This window comes from Sturnus vulgaris, chromosome 5 (assembly GCF_052056855.1).
Source record: "Sturnus vulgaris isolate bStuVul1 chromosome 5, bStuVul1.hap1, whole genome shotgun sequence".
Taxonomy (NCBI): Eukaryota; Metazoa; Chordata; class Aves; order Passeriformes; family Sturnidae; genus Sturnus; species Sturnus vulgaris.
In genome coordinates, this window is record NC_142247.1 from 8,306,893 (window position 1) to 8,331,641 (window position 24,749).

General features: G+C 38.7%; 1 protein-coding gene across 3 annotated transcripts in view; it reads right to left on the reverse strand.

Annotated features, from left to right (window-relative positions):
- Window positions 1-24,749, reverse strand: part of SCUBE1 (signal peptide, CUB domain and EGF like domain containing 1) — a 190,390-nt gene that overhangs the window by 150,343 nt on the left and 15,298 nt on the right. For all 3 annotated transcript variants that reach the window (XM_088164796.1, XM_014881079.2, XM_014881070.2), the window contains exon 3: window positions 9,448-9,576. In XM_088164796.1, the coding sequence (XP_088020922.1) occupies window positions 9,448-9,576 (129 nt within the window). The remainder of the gene's footprint in view (window positions 1-9,447; window positions 9,577-24,749) is intronic.

The following is a 24,749-nucleotide window of genomic DNA, read 5'->3' on the forward strand; positions in this document are numbered from 1 at the left end:
ACAAAGGGATCGAGGGCACCCCCAGCAGATGACACCGAGCTGAGGGTGCAGTGACAATCCAAAGGGACCTGGACAAAGTTGAGCAGTGGCCCATGGGAACCTGATGAGGTTTAACCAGACCAGGTGCTGGTGCTGCCCCTGTGTTGGGCACATCCCTGTGTGGGATGGATCCAGGCTGGGGATGAGCAGAGGGAGCAGCCCTGGCAGAAGGGCTTGGGGGTGCTGTGGGTGAGAGCTGGCCCTGCCCCAGCCCAGAACCCCCCTGTGCTGGGCTGCACCCAGAGCCCCAGGGCAGCAGGGGAGGGGGGATTCTGCCCCTCTGCCCCGCTCTGCTGAGACCCCCCTGCAGGGCTGCACCCAGCCCTGGGCCAGCACAGCAAGGACAGGGAGCTGCTGGAGCCACGACAGAGCAGGGACACCAAGGGATCAGAGGGATGGAGCAGCTCTGCTGGGAGGAAAGGCTCAGGGAATTGGGATTGTTCAGCCTGGAGAGGAGAAGGCTTTGGGGTGACCTCACTGTGGCCTTCCAGTGCCTGAAGGGAGCCACAGGAAAGATGGAGAGAGACTCTTGACAAGGGCCTGCAGTGACAGGACAAGGGGCAATGGCTTCACACTGACACAGAGCAGGGATATATTGGATATTGGGAAGAAATTGTTCCCTGTGAGGGTGGTGAGGCCCCGGCACAGGTTTCCCAGAGAAGCTGTGGCTGCTCCATCCCTGGCAGTGTCCCAGGCCAGGCTGGATGGGGCTCTGAGCAAGCTGGGATAGTGGAAGGTGTCCCTGCCCATGGCAGGGGGTGGAACTGGATGATCTTTAAGGTCCCTTCCAACTCAAACCATTCAGTGATTTTATGATTCTTTTCCTCCACATGCTCAGAGATGTGGATCTAGGATGAGCTGCTCTATCACCTTTCCAGGGATGGTGAGGCTGACTGACCTCTACTTTCCTGGGTCTTCTTTCTTGTCCTTTTCGAAGACTTGAGTGAATTGCTTCTAATAATTTCTTTCCATATCTCATAAGGCTCTTAATCATAAATTTTGCTTTAATCCCAAATGTTGCAAATTCTCTAAGCAATCATTCTTATAAAAGTATGTCCAGTGACTTTTTAATGAGTAATTATTATTATTTTGATGTTAGCTACAGTCATCAAAAAAGCCCCATTAAAACATGCTGTCATCAACTACTCCATGTTCCTTCTTGCTCCTCTTTTATGCAAAACTGTCTTATGCTCTGATCCAGCTCCACTAAGAAACAGGGACTATTTGGAGATGCTTGAAAAGGAACTGAATTGAAGTCTGCAGAAGGTAATGAATGCAGTAAAAACAAGCCTCTATCTTGGTTTTGATCCATACTTTCAAGTTTTGCACACTGCCCACTGAAGTCCAAAGAATAATGTAAAGATACAGAAATTCATGGAAAGTATTAGACAGCAAAGGCAGGGCACTATGGAAATCTGAGACCCTAAAATCTACTTAACAAGAAATTCACTACCAACCTTTCATCTAGAGCTCATTCCTACTGGAAAAGAGTTAGGTCTCATTTTCTAATACAGTCAGCAACTATGTAGCAGATATTCTTTGTGATGGCTGTTTCTTGACTGTATAAATCATAATGTTTATCATAAATCAACACTGCCAAGAACTGACTGCATTCTAAGCATAGCTCGACAGTGACTCTCTTTGAAATCAGGGATCAGATGACTTTGATGATGAATTCAGTGTTTCAATTGGAAATATGTCATTTCTAGGAGTGAAAAAGGCACCGTTCCATTAGGGAGGGCTTGAATGCCATAACACACCTGACACACCCATTATAGGCTGGAATCCTGCACCTTCAGGTGAGCACACATTCTCCCTTCGTTTAAGTAAGTGCTGAACATGATGCAGCTCCCAAAGCTTTGATAAATTCAATTTTATAGTATAGCATAGTATTTTATAGTTTTTCCCTTAAGGTATACATCAATATAGGCCACACTGTCTCAGAAATTTGCTATTATGAGAAAGTTAAGATGAATTGACAAAAGACACAAAACTAACACAAACCAGGTAAAGCAGTAAGCATGCAGTATCTCTGAGCTTGTTGAACCAAGACACTCTCTACAGCCATATCAGACTAAGAGCATCCATATGGGATATAACTTATACATATTAGCTTCACACTCTAAGCTGCTTATTCTTTACTTTCCTGAATGTTCCATGTAGAGAAATCTTTGCTGTGATTGATTACCTCCTCCAGGGAGTAAGTATTTGGAAAAAAAAAAAAGAAAAAGGCTCAGACAACAAGAAGACTTGCAGAAACAAGAGACTGAGATTGATGCTGCTGTCACACAGCTCCCAGTTTCCTAATTTATTATGATGGTCTGAGAATCTAACTTCATAGCTGACAGCCACCAAGATTTATTCTACACTTTTGATTATTTCCCCATACCTAACAGAAAACTTTGGTCTATGCTGATTTATACTCTCACTTGTTTTGGTACTTCTCAGATCACATTGGCTTAAGAAAGCAAACATATGGCAAATTAACATGTAAAGAAAGTTATATCCCATTTGAACTCCAAAGATTAATGTGAGGTGACCAAACATTTAAAGGGGGAAACTTTATACAGAAATACAAAAAGCAAGATAAGGAAAGCAGTGTTGAGATCCCAGCTTCAGAGAGGGCTGGATACCAAAGATCTTTCCATTAATCACAAAGAGAATTCCACATTTTTACTGGATGTTGGAAGATCATCAGAACTAAGATATTATAATCCCATCTTGAAAGAGAGATTTAATTTAGTTTTCTGACTGCCTGCTACCACTTGGCACCGTGGAGACTTCCACAGGATGCTGGCAGCCAAGTAACAGAAGTAAACACATGTATACAGAAGTTGCATGTAAACATCTAATAGAGAATTGTCTCTAGAACATTTACATCCTAGCTATCCATATTTCCTCAGCACCTAGTCATCAATCAGCACTAACTGCAGAATAGCAATACATGTTCTAAAATCTGATTCATGCTACTGTACCATGAAGACTGGATACTTAAAATTGCTGTGATGAATCACAGCTGTTCTTATTAATCTATTGTACAGACCAAACAAGACTGGTAAAATATCTGAAACCAGGAATATGGTAAAAATCAGTTTGCTGAAGAAGTATATCAGGAAACAAATTTCTTTGTCACTTAGGCTTGCATCTGAAAACCAAAGAACTTCAAAAAATGCTTTCAAGTTTTTCATTCTGCAGGAACACATTTGTCACTACAAGGCAGTCTGCTGTGCAATTTGTAGCCTGGATTTGTGTGAATGTGCTCACTGCTGCTTGTCTTGGGAAGGTTCCTAAGTACCAGAAGCTCCCCTCATCTCAAGGCTCTCAGTACACCCCAAGGACCTGATCACCATCTGTCATCTTTTGCAGAAAGGCAGAGCTCACAAGGGTTTAAAACATGGAGATAAATGTGTTGTTAAACCTTGCATTTCAACAGCTCTCATCTTGTCTATAAGTATGTATTTTATAAATTCCCATTCTCATCTTGTGGCCTGGACTCCTCACAGTTAGAACAGCTCCTTGCTACTCAACTACTGAAACCTGATTTGGGGTCTGGCCTGCTTCTCTTAAGGCATAAACCACGTGTCAAATGAGTAAGAACTTCAAGATTTAGATTATTAACCTTCTTGAGAAAAATACCATAATTTTACATTTGTTTTAATAGAAATGAAGAGTTATCAAAAGAAGGCTATAGAGTATATTCAACCCTCCTCCATCTGCCAAGGAGCTTGGAATTACTAACCAGGAAAATTTGTAAGAGAGTTTATGACTGCTAATATTATTAGAGACCCTGCTAATGTGCTAGAGAAGGACAACACAACTGTCAGCTCACCTAACAGTCTTCTGGAACTATGAAAGAAGGGCAAGGAAAACTAGAAGATGGCCAAGGAAATGAACCATTTTTCAGCTCCTCTTTAAAATATTTGTTTTTATGAAACCAAAAACAACTTTGCAAAAGCTGTTTAGTTTTATATTAAAAATGTTCATATGAAAAAAAAATCTATTTGAACTGTTGGGAAACATAAAGAAAAATAAACATCAGGAATACCAGCATTTGCTTGGAGTTTAAGCAAGCAACAATTGTGTACAGCTGTCAGGAGAAGAAGAAAAATACAGCTAAATTAAAAGGAAGACATTGGTCTCTTTAATCACACCAGTGATTATGCAATCCTGAGTTATGTGATACTTCTGGACAAGATACATCTGTCAGCTTTAGGAATGATTTCTCACACATTTGCAACTCTCCTCCCACTTCAGATTGACAGTCAGATGAGGCCACAATCCCAAGTCCCAGTGTGTATGTTTGAACAGCTGGGTAGGAACAGGTAGATTTTAATTTCTAATGGTTTGGGTTTATTTTGGAAAAAAATATAAAACCAGAAAGACATAGAGCACTGGAAAATTTACTGAAAAATGATTGAATGATGTGATACATACATTTAGAAGTTGGACTCGATCTTGGAGGGCTTTTCCAACCTAGATGATTCTATGCATATACTAATGTTAGTTTCTTTCATCTTAGATTGCAGATTACTACCACCCAGCCAGGAATTAAGCCTTCATGCCAGGGTTAAACTTCTTCTCTCTTAAAATAAGCCAAGAGATTTTAAAGGAGCACTTCAAGACAGGCACTTGGGCTTGGATCTTACCCTCAGACCTTAAAAAAAATGAAAGTGTGTGACTTCAAACATGAACTTTTATACTGATTTGATATCCCAAGCTCTATTTTATAACAGCCATCTCAAGGTCTGTGCCTCATCAGCTCCTGGTTTGTCTCAGAAGTTTCTTCTTTAGCTGCAGGCTCCCAGGTGCCCGGCTGGAATTGCTGCTTTGCTCCACCTACCACAGCTGGCAAATCAATGCCACCCCTGGAGCAGGTTCAGGTGCTCTGGGGAAAGTGCCACCTCTCCTTCCCCACAGGCTTCCAAGTGACTTAGCCACTTTGTCAAGAGATGCAAAATACCATCTGAGAACAGACAAATAAAAAGCTCATTTCCATTACTCAGGCTGGGAAATCAGGCCTTCTGCCCCAAGCACACCTTCAAGGTTGTGGACACAGCCAGGACTTCACTATTCAATTCACAGCTGACCTGTGCTTATGTCTGCTCAGCTCCTGCAGAGAGCTCCATGGAACCTACCAGGCACGCTAGGAAATGCATTTCTGTCCTGACTTCTGACCAGAATCTCCCTCTGCTTCCCAGGATGCTTCTCAATCAGACAAAGAATTAACTGCTGAAGAACCATAAACTATATTGAATCATCAAAACCCACTTTTATAGTTATATTCAGGAGGTCTGACATACGAAAGGATCGACTGAGATATCATATTACAGATGTCCAAACTTAGTAATTGCTATTTTTCTGTAAGAGAAGCCAAAGCTAAACAGAGTATTTGAAATAAAAGCAGAGATGCAGAAGGGTAAGGATTCTATTCCTGCCTATGGTGTAGACATCGAGATGCCTTGTGTGAAGACTGAGAGGTAACTTAATCTGGTTATTAATCTATAAAACAATGAAAATTATATTTCCTTTCCTTACAGGACTTTCTGAGGACAAATTTGTTACTATTTACAAGGTATTAATGCATGTTCCTACAGCAATTAAGACCACAGAAAAACCTATAAATAAAGTAAGTATGCCTCTGAATACATTTTTTTGTCCATGCTGCTTTGCATCTTTTATTATACTTTCTAAGAAGAGCTTTCAATCATCTTTAGTATGCTTACTAAAAAGCAGAGGAATTCATAGAACCTAATCTTTAGAAAAAGGAAGAGTTAGAACGTGTGCAGCCTGGGACCAAGAATTGTTTATAAAAAAAAGCAATGTTTATTCCCTGTTTAAAGAGTGACTATCACAAATCAGATCTAAGGAGAAAGAAACTATGACAAAAAACCCCAACCAACAGACAAAAAGGAGAGATGAAAGCAGGTCATAGCTATTGGTATTCATATCAGAAGAAATAAATAAGCATTATAAAACACCCCAGATTTGTATTTCATGTACAAGAAGGGAAAACATATTTCAAACCTACTGTATGAGCCCAAATACTAGTCTTGAATCCACTGAGCAGAATTTAGAGCAATTTTTGAGAAAAAACTACTGCTATTAAAGGGAAGTGCAAAAATAATTTTTAGCTAGACATGGATATCAAGAAGGTCAAGAAGGATATCGGGAAGGAAGGATATCGGGAAGGAAGGATATCGGGAAGGAAGGAAGGAAGGAAGGAAGGAAGGAAGGAAGGAAGGAAGGAAGGAAGGAAGGAAGGAAGGAAGGAAGGAAGGAAGGAAGGAAGGAAGGAAGGAAGGAAGGAAGGAAGGAAGGAAGGAAGGAAGGAAGGAAGGAAGGAAGGAAGGAAGGAAGGAAGGAAGGAAGGAAGGAAGGAAGGAAGGAAGGAAGGAAGGAAGGAAGGAAGGAAGGAAGGAAGGAAGGAAGGAAGGAAGGAAGGAAGGAAGGAAGGAAGGAAGGAAGGAAGGAAGGAAGGAAGGAAGGAAGGAAGGAAGGAAGGAAGGAAGGAAGGAAGGAAGGAAGGACTCAGGAAAAAGCACTTAAATTGTTCACATCATCTGCTGTAATTGAAGAGTCCAAGTTTTCTATTTATAAAGAAGATTTTAATCATATTGCTGTACTGAGGTTACTAGACAGACATTCAGTGAAGATTTCCAAAGGAATGTAAATCCAAGAAGAGATGGCTTAAGATTTTGCACATTCCTCAGTCAAGCAAGATACATAGAAATCCTGATGTCAAACAAGATATGCAGAAATTCTGATGCAATCTTTTTCATTACAAGAATTCATTGCAAGGTGAAAACCATTGTTAGTCATCTTGTGACACATCCTTTGTCTCCATAAAATCCATGAAAAACAAGTGATTTCTCAAAAAGCAAGAACAGATGGAAACCAGTGGACTCGCCAAAACTTTAATTCCTTTCAATGCTTAATGTCATCGTGGTGAAAAAAAATCTTTGGAATAAGCAAACCAATTTCCAAAATGTTATAGAAATCCTAATTTAAATTTGTATGTGCAAATACAGGATTTGGTTTATATTTGAGACCTCACTGCAACCTCTTACTGCATTTACATATTTCTGGAGGCAGAAGAGAGGGGAAATAAAGGTGGTCAAGAAGGGAAGGGATTAGAATGCCCCCTTTCCAAAAACTGATACTCTACTAATGGGAAAAACCAGGCTATCACAACAGTCAGACCAGCTGATAATGCCAGCAACTAGGTGGGGTGCAAATAATGCCAGAAAAATGCCATCCAGAAAAAAAAAAAAAAAGTGGTCTCTTTTCTAGCAATGGTGTTCCAAATCTGAGTCAGCACACAACAAGCAGCCATAGCAAGTCTAGCATGGTCACTGTCACAATTAAAATCTTATTAAAATCTTCAGTCTAAAACCTTACAACCAGACATGTTGGCCCTCAGTAAACTCCTTCAAATTTCAAAGAAGCAAGGAAGGAGGAGGGAATGTCTCTTGATTCCCTTTTCAGTGCCAGTAAGTAAAACCAGATATTTTACTAAGAGCTGGTAAAGACCATTCATTAGTTGCAAACACAACCTCCCCAGCCTATGGCATCAAAATTAGAAAGATAATTGTGACCTCTTTCAGTGTCCTAAGGTTGTACACTGGGAGAAAGGGAGATCTTTGCTATGACTCTCACTGTAGTCACCTGTTTGCATTATTGTTGGCCTTTTTTTTAACTTAAAAAAACAAAAAAAATCCACCAAAAAAAAATCAAGTGGCTCAATAGAAATAAATGAAAATATCATTAGAAGTGTGACTTTCTCTGTAGATTTAGCCTCCTCTTTTCATGACCAGAGAGCAGTTAACACAGCAGGTCCAAAAAAATCCCACAGCTCTCCTTAATGGCTCATCCTTGATCAGGTCACTCCTTTTTCTGTTCACGGTTCAAAAGGGTTTTTTTCCCCCACTATAATGGGAGTTTTTTGGACAAAGCTGAAACTAGCAAGCTGTTTGAAATAACACATATGCACAGTTATTTGAATTCCAAATACTTGAACTATTTTATTATGTTTGTGGCCTGTTTTAGTAAGAATTTATGAATATTAGAATAAATTGAGTTTTTCTTTATTTTTAAAATTAATGTTTAGCTGCTCTTTGTCTAAGAAACACCTCTTGCACCATTAATCATTTGACTACCTCAGGCTGAGGCAAATAAATCTATTTTAGTCTGTTCTATAACAAATTAAATTTGGAAGTTTGAGTCAAATCCCTGTCAATAGCCAGGATATATAATCCATCTGAACAAATATTACTGTCTGAAAATAAATGCAGTACAAAATACATGTACTGGAAGGCTAACCAAATCCTTGTCCTAAAATCCTAATTCTTTCACAGCTTCAGTTAGCGCAGACTGGTGATACTGGACTTCAGTATTTCTGGTCCACTGCCTCATTTCTTGAATTTCATTGCAAATATCTCAGAGTTTTTACTAAAGTAGAGCTGCTGCTGACACAGAAAAAAATATCCTTTTTACACACTGTTTTATAAACATCACTTTGAAATTAACTTAGGACTGTACCAAAACATGGTCATTGCATTTATATTGGGAATAGTGAGAAACAGTCTCTAAGCACCAGAAATTAAAAAAAAAATGACCAAGTAAGCAGCTATGGGAAAATGGACATAGCAATGTAGGTTCACTTCCAGGTAACTGGTGTGAAAAAAATCCATAACAAAATGGACTGGGATTACAATGATGCCTTTAGTTTTAAGTTTTCCTGTTCTCCTTGGATGTGCTTTTCTGATGTGCTCGGGTGATGAAGACAAAACAGTCCTATTCTAGTTAAGAACTCAAGGACAGTTTCTCCAAACTTCAGGCCCTAAGCACAAACTACGTGGAAAGGTGGAGGGCGGGTTCATGCAAATAAACCAGAACCTATAAATGTGTGAGATTTTGTGACCAACCCCTCCTTTCCTTCCATCTTGGAGCCATCCAGGCAGGGGCCACCTGTGGCACTTGTATTGCTGGGGTGTGGTTTTTGTAGGCCTCACAATAAATACCCATTTTATTCTCCTTAACTCTGTGTGTAGCCTCTGTTCCAGCTCCTCAAGGCATCAACAAAAGTTGGAAGAAACAGACAAAATATATCTCACTATATTTAACAGATTACTTTTCTTAAAGAAGAAGCCCAAGCATCCAGCACAGGCTTTGGGGTCAGGGTTTTCCTCAGCAATATTAAACATGGGCATGCTGCTTGGAGCCTGTCGAGATTGAGTGGCAGCTGTAAGGGTCTGACCCAAACCACACTGGGGCCAACACACAGCTTTGAATGTATTCATTGTGTCTAGTCTTTACTGAAGACATGCTAGATGAGAAAATGCAGAAAACAGATCAGGCCTTCTTGCCACGTGATGAAATGAAAGTTTCTTGCCAGTATTCACTACTTACCAAGACAGTTGTGGCCATCGTGGGCTAACATGAATCCATCATAGCAGGTACACCTGTAGTTGCCTGGAATGTTGATACACTCGTGGACACAGCCCCCATTGTAGAAGTCGTTTTCACACTCATCAATATCTAAAACACAAAAGGAGGAAAAAGAAGCTTTTATAAAAACAGAATTCTAACAATACAGAATAATTTCTCCAATGAGCATATTTTCTGATATGTGCACATCCCTAATCTTTCTTTTAGGCTCATATTGCCTACTTCATCCAACACATGGTCAGGGACTGAATATATCAGGGTCATATTTGTCTGAAAAGCACAAGCCAATGTATAGAACACTCCTTCCCAAAATAATTGGAGTATCATCACAGTAAACAATGGTATGTTGTCAAAAATAAAAAAGGAACACTTGATTTTGGCACACTTCATATTTAAAATGTAGTTTTAATTTTTTGTCTTCAAAATAATCAAGCAGAGAATGAGTGAAACCTTTGACTTAAAACAACTATGTGAAGCATACTATTAGTATGGCATGAGACAAAAGTATGCCTTTTGTAACAAATAAAGTATAATCCTCTGTAAAAATTCACACCACAAGACCCACAAGTAGTCCAGTTTTTTATTCTCAGAAGATATGATAGAGTTGTTTGGGATTTTTTCACACTGACCTGTATCTGAAAGAGGATCATAAAAGATGAGAGATGGATTCTGTTTCAATTACAAATAATCTTGTTATGATCTTCCCTCCCTCATACAAAAAGAAAAAAAAACACAAAAAAACCCACTTCTTCACTCATTCTAGAAAATGCTAGCTTTCTTCTTTTTACAAACTCTATTTTGGCTCCTACATGGAACATCAGTATCACAGTCACTCTTGTGAATAATTCAGTGGTGTACATCAACCAACTAAAAATACATAAATGATTAAAGATAGCCTCATGGCTTGATAAGTATCAGGTCTAAATTTGTGGTGTGCTACACCAAAACCCACAGCTACTCTCCCTAAATTAGGCAGCAGATGATAAACAGATAAAGTTATCCTTTTAGAAAACCACCTGTTTTTATTACAGAACTATCCCACCAGTACATTTCAAATGTGCCTCCCATTGCAGAGGTGATTGACGTATTTCTGAAACAGGTTCCTGTTTCTCTTTTTGTTTTTTTCCCCCCTTTAAAAAGTACCCCATGAAAAACTTTTGCTACCTGGTATCATATCCAGATGCAATCCCAAGAGGGCAAGGTGGATTGGGGAAAACCAGACTCCTCTGAAGAGCCAGCTCAGACTCAGGCACTCAGTGCTTCCAGCACTCCTGGCCCTTGGATTGGGTTTGGCTGGGTTTGTCCCTCCTCACATTGGGACAGGCTTCTCCCAGGTTCTGTTCCATGTCTTCCCCCTCACGTTGGCCTCTCCCAAAAATCTACCTTAAACTCAGAATTCTCCAAGTCTCTGTTCACCTGCCTCCAACAGCTCTGAAGTCCCCCTTCCACAATCTCCTCAGCACCTTGAAAAGGGAATTACAGACCCGGCTTCATCTGCAAAACCAACTGGCTATTTGTAACTCAGCATTTGGCATCACAGATATAGGAAGCTGGAGAAAGGATCCAAACAAAAATAAAACCCGCTGCTTAAAGGTAAATTTCCTAGTCTTTAAACATTGTTCTTTTCCAGAAGGTTCTCATTACTTGCTAACAATTTCCATCCACGAGTTGTGCAAGTGCCCACTAGGCACAGCCATGGTTGTGCTCTACCTTCCAAGTCCAGTATGACAACAAAAAGAGTTTTCAAAAAAAAAAAAATAAAATCTGTGATTTTTCTTGAAAACAAGAACCAGAAAGTCAAGTGCTCATTCCAAACAACCTGCAATACAGTCTCTGAGAAGCTGCTCTCATTAGGCCACAGCTCCATGTGCCTGGGTGGATATTCCCAAAATTTTACAGTCTGCTTTCCACTCAGCAGAAATTTGCAGCTTTCATAACTATTAATGAATATTTCCAGAAATTTCTTGTCATTCCCTACAGGCTACAGGGAACAGCAGCTCTACAAAAAATAGAGCTCTACAGTAATGCCATGTTTTAACAGGTCAAGTCAATACTCACAAAGCATCTAACATGATTTTGATGTCAGACGTGTCAGGGGTTCCCCTCAGGACACTCAGAAAAAAATGGCATCTTCATTTCAAGGTTTGTTCTTAACTTTTATCCAGCAACAAGTCTTTTCAGAAGAGGGAATTCAGAAGGAGCTGTTATCACCTGTTATGTTCCTCAGTATCAGAATGCCAAGAGTTGAGCAATTAATTCTCTTTTTATTTCAGACAATGACTCAAACAGGACTTTTTGTTTAAATAAGCAGTGGGAGAGCCTTGAAAAGGGACCAAAAAAAATCAAAGAAATGTGAAGCCTTTTGAATGACTGCCCCTTATATAATACTTATTTCTAAAAAGCTGTGATTAGCAGCACAAAGTGATGATGCAATACAAATACTCAAGTTATGGAAAGGATAAAGTAACAGATACAGAAACCACAAAAACAGCAAAAGAAACAGATTCTTTGCATCTTGTTCTCTTAGGAGTTCAAGTCACAACTAATATTGCAAAAGGATTAGAAAATTATTTCTCCCTTTTGCATCTCAATAGCTGTAAAAAACTAGAAGTGGAGCCAAGCATTCTACCTCCTTTTCAGAGCCATGTTGGAGGCTTTTTGGTATTTCTTCCCTCCAAAACCCACATAACTATTTAAAACTTCACCTGGCAGGCTGGTTGGAATTTTTATCTCCAGTATGGCTAGCAAAAACCAAGGAGCTAAGACTGGTGAATTTACATTTCCAAAAAAATCAAAGCAAAAACACACCAAAAAACCTCCAGCCTCTCTCTCCCCTGCAAAAAACCCAAACAAAAAACCCCCAACCAAACAAGAAAACCTGACAAAAACATGCACAAAGCCTGCAAAGTCCAAATGTTGAACATTTTTGAGGCTCCAGTTGCCAAGAGAAATGCAAACAATGTGACCACCACTCCATCTTTTCTTTTACCTGGAGGAAGACATTCTTTAAAGAATGCCTCAGTCTGGAACAACTATAATTTATGGACAGAATGCTACATCTGACGTGCCAGAATACAGCTTCCCTAGAGAGCTTCATCTAGAGTAAAAGTAACAGGAGTACATTCAATCACATAAAACCTGCAGGCTTGCTCTTCATTTCATCTATTGTAAACCTCAAAATTTGCAGGAGCCATCTTTGTTCATTTCCTTTTGGTTAGGTCATACCCTATTATTCTTTTTTTCCCCCTATAATTGATAGAATTGGGTGTTAATCAAAATCTCAACTCTAAACACCTCTGAGAAATTAAGTTTTCCCTGCTAATTTTGTAGCTTCAACTATGCTTAACATTTTTAGCATTTGGTCACTTAAATATTGTCTTTCATCATGAAGGAATTACCATAACAAAAAACAAAACCAAGAGAAAAAAATAAATGTAGGTATCCAACCATGCAATTGTCATGGATGTAGGTGCATCTGCTGATGAATTTGCAAGATTTTTCAAAGGGAAACCTGAATTTTTATCTACACTGGCAAAATATTTAGAAACCTTTCAATTCCTTAAATTCCAGCTGTTCAGATGGGGAACTATTGGGGTGTTTAGTGAAGAAATTACCTTAAAAGATAATTGCAGCATTTCCACTCCAAGAGAAATTAATTTCATGTGGTACTACAATGGCAGGAATCATGAGAGTCTCAGACAAGAATTAAATGCACCAAAATTATTAAGAAGATGTAGAGACATTTTTAGTACTGACACAACTTGCCAAGAACCTATCTGAGCTTAGTGTATTCAAAAGAGACAGCAACTCCCAGTCCCAGGGCTGGATGTAAGGACATCCTCAGATGCTAGCAAAATAATTTTGATCATCTTTTTCTGGAACTCGTTTTAAAGTAACATTTTAAAGTAAAGTAAAGTTTTAAAGTATAGAATTATCAGGAAAAAAAGAAGTAAAAAGAAACTTGCTTACTTGGCTGTACTAGTGACTATTGGTTCAGTTTACCAAGGTGAAAGAGGCTACATCCTAATTCTTTCTGGAAAGCAGAAGTGAATCTTTTTGTTACTGTCTGGAAATAACTCTCTGAGCACATCCCTAGGGAACACAGCCATGCTCTGGAGCAGTGGTGTTACTTACACAACAGCCATGCAAGCACCCAAGAACTTTTTAAGAAACCCCTAGACAAGTATCTGAGAAAATCTGAGGATATGTTACCATGAGGACATGCCATTATTTAGTGTCCTTGTATTTTAGTTATAGGGAGGGACTCTGAATTTGTCTTCTTCAAGTGACTTTATTCTTTTTAGTCTGATGGGACCACTGTTTCCTATATATATAATGGGGTTGATTCTTCTTTCATTATTAGGGTTGAAACTGACCCTCCCTAAGGATTTGTTTAATTTGTGTATTCTGCCACAAAGAGATGGAAATCTCAAAAGCCTCACAAGGCCACCCTGCAGAGAAGCAGCTCTTCCAGAAGCACATACAACTATGAAATGTTCAAAATAAAACAAGAATCCAACTCTTCTGCTTCCCATATCACAATATTTCAGCTTTGTTTCAGCAGAGAATAGAAGACACATCAGCATGCAATAACTAATGTCCACAAGACAAATCAAACTGTAAAACAGCAAGGAAGTTGCAAAACAGCTGGTTCCCATTTTGTCTAAACATTTTCAGCAGTGTCATGAAATTTACTGTGTGCTAATCATCATTTCCAAGCAGTAACCAGCTCCCCTAGAAGGTGGCACAGAATTTTTGTCAAGAAAGTAAAAAGTCTATCTCCAGAAAAATTCATTCCCACTCTTCCCTGCATCACTTGCAATTAAGTTCCTGAATATCCAAAAATCATTCCAACACATGCAACAGACTTTGTCAGCACAGCTACAGATCATCATGGGCACCACTACTGCTGAAACAAAGCAAATGCTTGCATGGATTTGATGAATTTTGGATGAGTGTCACAGCTAAACTGTCACAAGAAGCCTTATGGCTATTAACATGCAAAAAGAAGAATGACTGAGGCCTGGAAGTCAATGAGCCAAATTCAGTGTTTAGTGTTTAATTCCACAGATTTCTACAGAAAATGGGAAAGTGTGCATTGACACAATTTTTATCTTGGCATCTGTCAAGGCCACAGATCCCAACACTCACAATGCAACAGAAGATGTTCAAAATGGGTGTGGGATTGAATAAAATCTGTGTCCATTTAAAAGTATTTCTTGACTAGCAATATAAGAGCAAAATCTGGAGCTAATTTAGTAAACAAAAACTTCAATTGACTTTGAAAGAAGTAATTTATGTGCTTGGACACTTTCAAATAAATAGCCAAAGAAAGCTGTCTGCCCACATTAACTTCTAATTTAGAGAACCACAAACAAAAGCAATTGTGGAGGTATATTATGACATGTGGAATATCTCATAAAGAAGCTGGATCCATTAAATAGCGAGAAATATTAAGATCTTTGTAAGTCCATCTTGATGGATGATGCCATATATTTCTGCATTACTTAAAGGAAAAAAAAAATTATATTCATCTTCCTTTTTCTAACGGCTTTAAACAAAATACTGCCAGAAAGACACTATGGAGACAGTAAAAAACATTGCCCTTACAAACTTGATAGGAAAGAAACTGTGCTTTACCTTCTTGCTTGAAGAGGGGCTGCTGCTAGCCCCTACAGAGGGCAAAGCATACCAGATGCAAAATTTTCTTTTATCAGTTGTCTTCTGCTAAAAAACGTCTTCCTACAGTTCTGCAACAGCAGCATCTTGCCTGCTTATCCACCACTATTATGCAGCAAAGTACACTGTAAGATGCTGGAGCCCACGGTTCCATGTGGTGATATTTTTCACTTTTATGGCTTCTCTATTAAGAGCTTTTAAAAATGTTCTTGATTCTTTATCGATTTTTGGTCACTGTTCCTCCTAGGGCTAATGCACTATCCTCATATCCATGGAAAAATACAGGGAAAAAAGGCCCACCCCTAGATTCTAAATACTACACAATCAAGAATAGATTTGCAGTGCAGAACTCTCCATTGCACAGCTTCATGCAAGCTTGATCACAGATGCTTGTGAAAGAAAGTAACCTTGTAAAATTCAAAGATAAAATAGCCTGAGATGAAATCCCAATCCTACAAAAGCCAAGAGGCTTTTTTGCCACTGGCTTAATGAAGCCAGGAAGATATATTTTCTGGGATTTACAGTTGAGAGATATGTGAGACAGGATCAGTACTGAAATTTTTTGTTCCCATTTCAAGTTCAGAACAAACAGCAGCATAGCACTGACAGCACTGCTTTAAAGGAAACAGGTGGAAGTGAAGTTACATGCACACTGACAAGAACTACAAACAAGTTCAAGTACTGGATCAGTCCTGGTCAGATCAGCATCTTATTCTTCTTTATAACTGGGTTTAAGACTGCTGTGAAAATAAGTAAAAAATACATGGGAATATTTAACTATTTATAGAAATATTAATTATTTCTATATTTATATAAATACTAATTAAATATTTATATAGTTATATATACGTTTGTCAGAGTCTACATTTAATATACTTTCAGCAGATATACATCACACTCTGGACAACCTGAACCTAAGGCATTTGTATTTCCCATATCAAGTTGCACTTTCCTTAAGAAGGGAACCAGTTGCAGATCCAAAGGCCAGGATAAAAGCTCAAACATAGGTTAAAGACCATTCTGGGAAAGTGCAGGTGAAATTTGCCAGAAGTGCAGCTCTCTGGGAAACACTCAACCTAAGCAGCAATACTAAACATGTTAGATTCTTATAAAGAGTTTAGCATCAGCACATTTCCACATATTTGAAGTCTCTATTCTTAAAATTTGCAAAATCTGATGCATGTATGCAGAATTGGGTGGGAAAATGTTATCAATTTCACTCAATCTGACCTGATGAAATACCATTTCCATCTGTGTTTTGTGGTACCAGAATTCAGCATCTACTCCAAGCCCAAATTTTATGAAGAAAATATTGACATACCTAGACTCATTCAATATTTCTACTCCAAGAAACCACTTCATCTTCAGAGAAAAGCCTATTTTTGAAAATCTCTTTCCACAAAAAGCTTGTTAAATCACTTTCTTTATAAAACAAATTATTTGTTACGTCTGGCCCTTCCTGCGATACTTTATTTTTTTGACTCATAAACGCTAACATCTTTATTCTTTAGATGCTGTGACCTTGTAAATGTTACAATCTAATGAATCAGAGGAACACAGAGTGCAGTTTTTACAGCTTTCAAGTTGCCATGATGTTTTCAAGACGCTGGTGCCAAAGAAAACTGTAAAATTTGATAGCCATTAGGACTTCTCTAAGAGGCAAGGTCAAGGGTGGGCAGGCTGGGATCAGGGTAAATTCAGAGCGAGCAGCCGGATGTTTCTCGGTGGAGAAGGAGAAAGAACAGGTACAATACGTTGTTTAACACGAGGTTTTTTCAGTGTAAATCCCTCAAGAGCCTTTCCACTATGGTACTGCCTCTCCCATGTTTTTCCCATTAGTGCGTTCATCAAAAAAAAAAAATAAAATTTCAATTTTACAACTTCCTTCAAAAATGTCACAAGCCCCTATTTCCCAGTATTAAACCAGCAATAAAATGAAAAGGCCATGCCAGCTTAGTGGACATGATTTGGATACAATCTGTGGTATTGTTGTGCTGTTTTTCTGGAAGCTGTTTCATCCAGTTTCCAGAAAAGATCAAGTACTCTGCAGCAGTTTTGTTTCCTTGCCTTCTGTGATGGCTAAACACAAAGTTCATCACGTTTTATATCTTGCAGAAGTGTTGTCTGAAAGAAATGGGGGAAATTGAATACAAACCAAACTATGTAAAAGTATGCCCAGCTGGTTAAACAAAACACATATTTTAAAAGTGTGAACAGTTTCATACTTAGAATGATCTTGCCTAAAACTATTTAGGATATATCTGAAAGACAAATGAGACATCATCCCATTTATTAATGCCTGTAGATATGACTTCGTGAATTTTCTGTAATTTTTAATTTAATATTATTTCATAATTTTTCCCTAACCACAATTATTAACTTATCATTTTAAAGAAAGCACAGAGACAGCTATTAATAATCCCTATTTTGCCCTGTGTCTGTAATTTTTTTTCCTACTATTCTGCTATGTACAGCAAGCATGAATCAAATTTTGAAGTCACACGGAGTACAGATGGCCTTACAGGAGTCACCCTCACTGGCTGGGCAAAACCAGCTTTCAGACACACTAGTCCTTCTCTAAGGAGCTGATGAAGTAATTGAGCTGAGTTTATCAGCTGTAGAAAATGTAGGTGTGTTTAGCACTTGCTACTTTCCAGTTTTAGTTAATGATCTTCAAATATTGTGCATCATACAAAGAGAATTAAAGTCACACTTAAAGACACGAGTGATGAGACAGCATTGAGCAACAAGTGCTATAAGCTCACTCTGCTCACTGGTAAATGAAACAAGGCAACAGATGATGAAAATCCAAAATTTCTGCAGTAGCTCAATGGTTATAGCTCACATTTTTGGTGAATAATCATCCTATTCTTCATTTATCAGTAAGAAATATGGTGTCTGGAGACTCCCTTCCTTCCATTTTTCTTAAATTCACCTTCCCTTCCTCCATTTCCTGTCACTGTTCTCTTTCCTGTGCATTTCCCTCCTTATTTAAGCTCTTAGTTCAAAGCGTGGAAAGCACATTTTTAGTGGCTGGCATTGATATGCCAATCAAACTAATAACAGACACAGGAATCCACCCCTTTGATTCCTTCTCTGAGAATGCCTGATGTGCAAGGCAGGAATTCCTGCTTCAGTCCACACATACCTTGCCACTGGAAAGCCAACAATGAAGTACAATGAAGTAAGAAATATGCAAAATACTGAAAAAAAAGGTAACATAAACTGAAAGCTGAGATTCTGCATGCATTTGGTGTCACTTGCCAGCCACCTAAATCCTCTGTATGGTGGCATACATAACACTCCAGCAGCAGTAACGGGAAGGAGAGCAAAAAAGTGATATGGAACACTCTTTAGGACCTTACAGAGTTTCTGACTGCTGAATTGCCAAGTCTTCCTATTGCATTAACACTGAGGTTTTACAGAGCTTCTCACCTACACTACCTTTTGGATGCCTGAAACCTTTGGAGAGCTGGAATCATTTATGGGAAAAAATAATTAAGCAGTTCTGTCCCTAGGGTACATTTTATGTTCTACTAATGTATCTGAGTATTACCCCTGTGTGACATTTGCCATCTTGACCAGCACGATGGAAATTTATTTGGGACCATTCAGGTTTCATATATAGTAAATATATATTTTTTTCTAGATAAACCTAAAATCACTGTAATCCTGCATTCAACATCTTGAACCCTTGATTAGAGTTTGGAACAGCTTGACATTTGTCTTAACTGATATTTAAAAGATTGGCTGCAAGTTCTTTGAAGCTCAAGTGAGATACTCAAATAAAGATGGATACCTGCAGAGCACGTAACAGTTTTAGAGTCTGTCTTTATTTAGTAGCTGCTATGCCTGACAAGCTCAAGCAGAGAGGTTTCCTGTTCACAAGCTGTTATGAATGTGAAACATGACATTTGACAGCATTTTTCCCACCACTTCTAAATCCCAGCCATTTGCACCCCAATTCCCTCTTTTAATGTAATGGGAAATGTTTGATTCTACATCAAATCTTCAAAGTTCTTGGCGATCTAATGGGAGAGTATTTCTGTGTCCTTACTGACACTGCTGGTGTGCATGCATCCTAAAGATAATTATTTCAGTAAGTCATGGCAGTAGGCTGTTCCTAGATCTTTAAGTTATGCACTTAAAAATTTTTAGAAGAATGTTTCGAGTAGTGGAATTAGTTCATTGATACAGATATAATTCACCTACTTTTTTCTCAGACTCTGCAGGCATCTCATTCTCAGATTGTTTATCTCCAATCTTACTTTGCGTTTTATTTCTAAATGTCTGTCCACTGACCAAGGGAAAAAATCCCAGCCTTCAGTTCTGAAGTAAATTTCTTTACTACCTATCAGTGAATGAATGTTAACTTTTTTTATGTGGCCATTCATGTAGAGTAACAGAAGGTTGCTTCCTGCCTATTTCAGAATGAGTCAGTGGCAGATTGTGCACTGCTAAATGGAAGATTTCTTGGTATCATAGAGCACATGCTTCCTTAGTCCCTGGCACACTGACACTTCAGTTTCAGGCTGAAAAAGCCAAGACCACAAACAGTATGAGAGGCTACACAGCAGTGGTTTTCAACATTCCTGGATATGAGGAACTAGTATGTTTTCCAGTAGAAGTGGAAACACTTGTATAGCAAATTTACATCTTCTGACAGCAAGCTTACCTTGTCAAACTATTTTTTCCCACCTGTACTTTACAGTAGTCCTTGGGGCATTGCAGACTCCTGGCTGAAAACTACTCGGCTGTGCTGGTTAAACACTTGGGGAATAGAATAGACTAGAATAGACTAGAATAGACTAGAATAGGCTAGAATAGGCTAGACTAGACTAGACTAGACTAGACTAGAATAGAATAGAATAGAAATATATATCACGCAAGATTCGTAAAACACAGGGCTTCCTGTCATCTTGTATCACTTGGTCAAACTTCCTACTCTGTATGAGGTGCATATCAGATATTAGTTTTGCCAGCCTACAAAAACTGTCAGGACAGTCCCACAGAAATAATCTATGAGCAGAGCAGCTCTGCATTACACTTCTGGTGTGCCCTGCAATGAGGGAATCACCTGCTCAGGGCTGCCTTTCATTTCAACATTTACTGAAGTCGTGTGGCTGCTTTTAAATATGATCCACAGGGAAACCATGAACCTGCCAGACCCAAGACTGATGAAGCCCCAGAAATCAACTCTGCCTCCTATTTTGCCACCTGTTCCCTGAATACAAACTATTTCATACCTAAAGATCCTTGATGAGCTGAAGGCCTCTCAGCATTCTGGTTTGCAGACAGCAGTCAAGAGCAGCCTACAAGGAGTGCCACTCTAAGTCCTTCACAGGGATAAAGGCTCTAACTCCTCACCCATAAAACTGCAGATGACTGGGCAGTAACTCGGTTCATCAAAACACAGATCCATCTTCGGTTTGGGATCACTATGCTTGGTTTTGCTGTAAATAGTTTTTCTACCTGCAGAAGCTTTTATCCAGTCTAGGAGGGTGGACATGATGGTAAAACAGTTGTGAAACACATGGAATGCACTGAAAATGAGAGTATTGCTCCTTCATTAAAACTCAGTGAAAGAGAAGTCCCTCACATTCATGCTAATTAAGACTCCAGAGTACCTCTGGCAAGAGTAATCTATTAATACCAGCATAATGCCTGATTTCCAATATTTAATTTCATATGAAATTTCTTTTTATTCAGGAGATAATACTGAAGACTTCTTACTTTCCTTCTCTTTTCTATGGTGTTAAGAAGACTTTTTAAAAAAAATATATTTCAATGCTCCAGCCTAGATACAGATGCATTATTTGTATTTAGTTTATGTTTTCAGGAGAGTGGTGTTAATTTTGCTCGTGAGTCCCTTGCAAAGCCATGGGTATTTTTAGGAAACAAACAGTAAAATTAGTTGAGATGACCCTACATTAAGCCATTTACATGGCTCACTTATGTGCATTCCCTTCAAAAAGATCTGAGAAGACTTAACTGAATAGAAATCATCAAATATTTACAATACCACCGTTTTTTAATCTGAGATAGTCTTGCAAAAAAGCTTAAACTCATTTTTGTGTGCCACCCTTCGGCTCTGTGCACCATCTAGAAGGTACAAAAGTTATTAGGCTACAGATTTTGCTACTATGCAAGAGTTTAAGATGATCAAGTCACATTTTGTTCCTGTAATGAAAATTTAAGCTTGCAACAGATTTATGTTTCAGCATCTCACTTTCATTAAGTTTAACCTTATTAAACCTGTGATAATAATGATGATACCCTAAATGTGAGCACACACAAGCACTGTCTGAAACAGTTCACAGCTCTAAAAGCTGTCTCCATCAGTACTGTACAAGCATGAAATGTGGAGCTATTTTCAAGATGCCAAAACAGTTGGCAATTTTTCTGCACAACTCAGAATTCTGGCACAGCCTCTCTCAGCTTCTTAACAACAATTCTGTCTCCACAGCGTGTAAAGTACCTGCCATGCAGTTTTGCTTGGATGTAGACTGAATGTTTTCCATTTTTATTGAAAGCATGGACCTGGCCAGTATCAACAAGAAGCCCTAGATGTTGTTGTAGTTGATGAATGCAAAAGGGTTGTATTTTCAAACAAATACCACATTGATGTAGTTTTTTTATTCCTGAAACAGAGAACCCGATCCTACTGATACACGCTGACAATTCTAAAATTTTATCCACAAAGAGAGTTCATCAGCTATGATGTAGGCTCTCCTCAATCTTTGAAAAGGCTATGCAGAAATTAGTCTTGTGAACTAGAGGCCTGTTTATCACCAGAGACAAAGAATCACAGAGAAAACCTAATAAACAGTGGTAAGCAGCCTTTGGTTTTTGACCTGTGTACAACAGGGACATAAATGTTCAGATAGTGAACAGTAGCAGGCAACCCACTGGCTTTTCCATCGTTATTACCCCTTCCAGACTCTCAAAACATTTCCTGGACTCTTTGACAACTAGAGAAGTAAGCAATACCAGGAACATGAATTAATGAAGTTACACACTCATCTTTGCTGGACACGAGGTGAGGGTTAGATGAGGCCAGGCCAAGCTGTACAAACACCAGTTTCGTAGTGAGGAAAAGTCCAGGAAAGGTGCTAAGGATGAAATTTAACATTCAAATCTGAAAAACAGCATAGCTGACCTGTGAATCATCAAATATTTTCATTTATAAGCTGTGCTCACGTCTGATGTTTGGACAAGAAAGTGAGATAGGGCAAAAAGATGCAATTTCAGCTTTGCCATAAAATCAGACAATTTGGCTCCAGTGCTCAAATATCCTGTACTAGAAAGCACACACAGCTTCCATTAACATTATTAAATGAAAAAAGGAGGAAACTGCAGACACAGGAATAATAACATGGGCATTTGCTGTAAATTGAAGAGTGCTCATAGTCATAGCCTGGATAGCTTCCTATGGGAATTTTAAGCAATTATATTTGTTCATCATGCTGGGAAGAATGTTAAGTAGAGAGAACTAAAGAATGCCTACAACTTCTTTGCAGTATTCAGGTAATAATCTGCTATTGACAGAATGCACCACAGAAAGCCAAGCTGTACAACTGTACTGACCTCCCCAACAGTGCAGGGATAAAAGTGGCTAAGGTCACAAAAATAATTGTTTAGTCCTGTAGACCTATTTCCAATACTCTCATGCAGATGATCTCTTATGAGATGCCTTTCACGACAATGTTATTTTATTATGCAGAGATAAGCAAAATGTAGCAATGTCTTGCCTAAAGACTTGATTAACAACCCAAATAACAGTTTGGGGTTTTTGTTTTGTCTTTTTAATTGGAGAGTACATCCAAAATAGAACTAGAGGTTTGAGATGTTACGTCTTGGAAGGTTCTTCATGAATTCCACATGCTTCTTCTCTCTTCCCATCTTTCTAGAGAATCCCTGTTTTAGCTGTTTCTGCTGTATATTCACAGTATTTCTAAGATACAAAAACAGAAGTCAAGGAGAGAACACATCCTAACACCCTTGGTTATCCACTGAAAACAGGGCAGCAAGGCCTGACTAGTTAACTCACCCACAAATAATAAAGGACTTCAGCCTCAGTAGAAGGCTCAGAAATTAAATAGAGTTATTGTTGTTTATCCACAGTGTAGCCATCTGAAGTTTGGTCAAACATCCAGGTCAAGCTTTTCAAAGTACCTATTAATTTTTCACAACTGATTTGAGACTCTCTTTAATGAAGTCTCATTTTCAGAACAATGTGAAGGCCTATCATTCTGAAGATGCTGTTAGTTGCCAAGACAAAAACCCAGGTTTCTAGGGTTTGCCCATGCAGGGAAACACAATTAAACCACATTAGATAGGAGGCTGCAAAGAGACAGGTGCACACAACCACTTGTTCCTGCACAATTCTTTCCCAGTATTCTGAGCATAGATAATCACCTGTCTACCACTGTGAGTTTTGCAGAATACCTGGAGAAGCAAACATACTTATTTTTCTATTCCTATTCTGAAAATGTCATTAAACACAGTGATTTGAATGAAACTTCAGGTTCAGGAGATTTTTAAGTCTCAAGCTGCATTCTTCCATTTCATGGAGTTTTTATTTTTTTGTAATCTAAAGTAAGCATCCATTGTTGGCCACTGTCAAGACTGCACATCATGTTAGAAAGATCTTCAGTCAAACTTGGTCTGGCCAGCTTACACACTTTCGATATTAAAAGATAAATACCCTTAGGTAGGGACCAGATTCTTTGCATCCACTGTAAAGAATCCTGATTTTTGCCTTCCTGTAGTGGGTATAATTTAAAAATCTTTGTATGTTCCATCAACACAGAACATGAAACTGACCGGACAGCAAGGAGAAATTCTAAAAAATGCTTTAGGGGATTTTCAAAGATCTGATAACTAGGCAAACAAAACTGACATTTGAGAAGCTCTGTCCATCTCCATAACTAGCACAAGTGACTTTTTATGGAATTTTCTCCCAAGTGCATATAGAGGTCAAGCAGACTTAGCATATAAAGGACTTTAAATTTGGGTTTAGTTTGTGCCAGTATGGGATTCAGCCACTGAATTAAAAGCATTGCAAATGAAATAAAGGTATGATCACACAGTCTAGTAGTGCTTCCTGAGTAGGATGCACAAAAAAAAATTTGAAAGAATTAAAACCACAAAACTGAGACTAGGAGGATGAATTAAATCATAATCCAATGATAATATGGCAGCTTAAAAATACCATGTCCTGGTTAAATTCGAAGCACAAGTACAGAATATTCTTCATTAATTTCAATGGAATTTGAATCTCACAGCTGCAGGCTCTTTACCCTCATATACCTCATCCAACTTTGTAGATGGCCACATCTGTGTCAGAAAGAACTCTTATTTTCAGGACATGATTTATCTGACCTATTTTTGTCTCCAATAATGCAAGGAAAACTGCATGAAGGAAATTTTTCTCCCTCAACCATAAAGGGGAAGCAAAGCAAACGGCTTAAATGGGCTGATCTGCACTACTGAGATCCACCTTAGGAAAGATAAAATCCATTCTCTGTCCTCTTCAGACAGCCCTGAAGCAGAGGAGCTCTGTTAATACACCAAATGCTCAA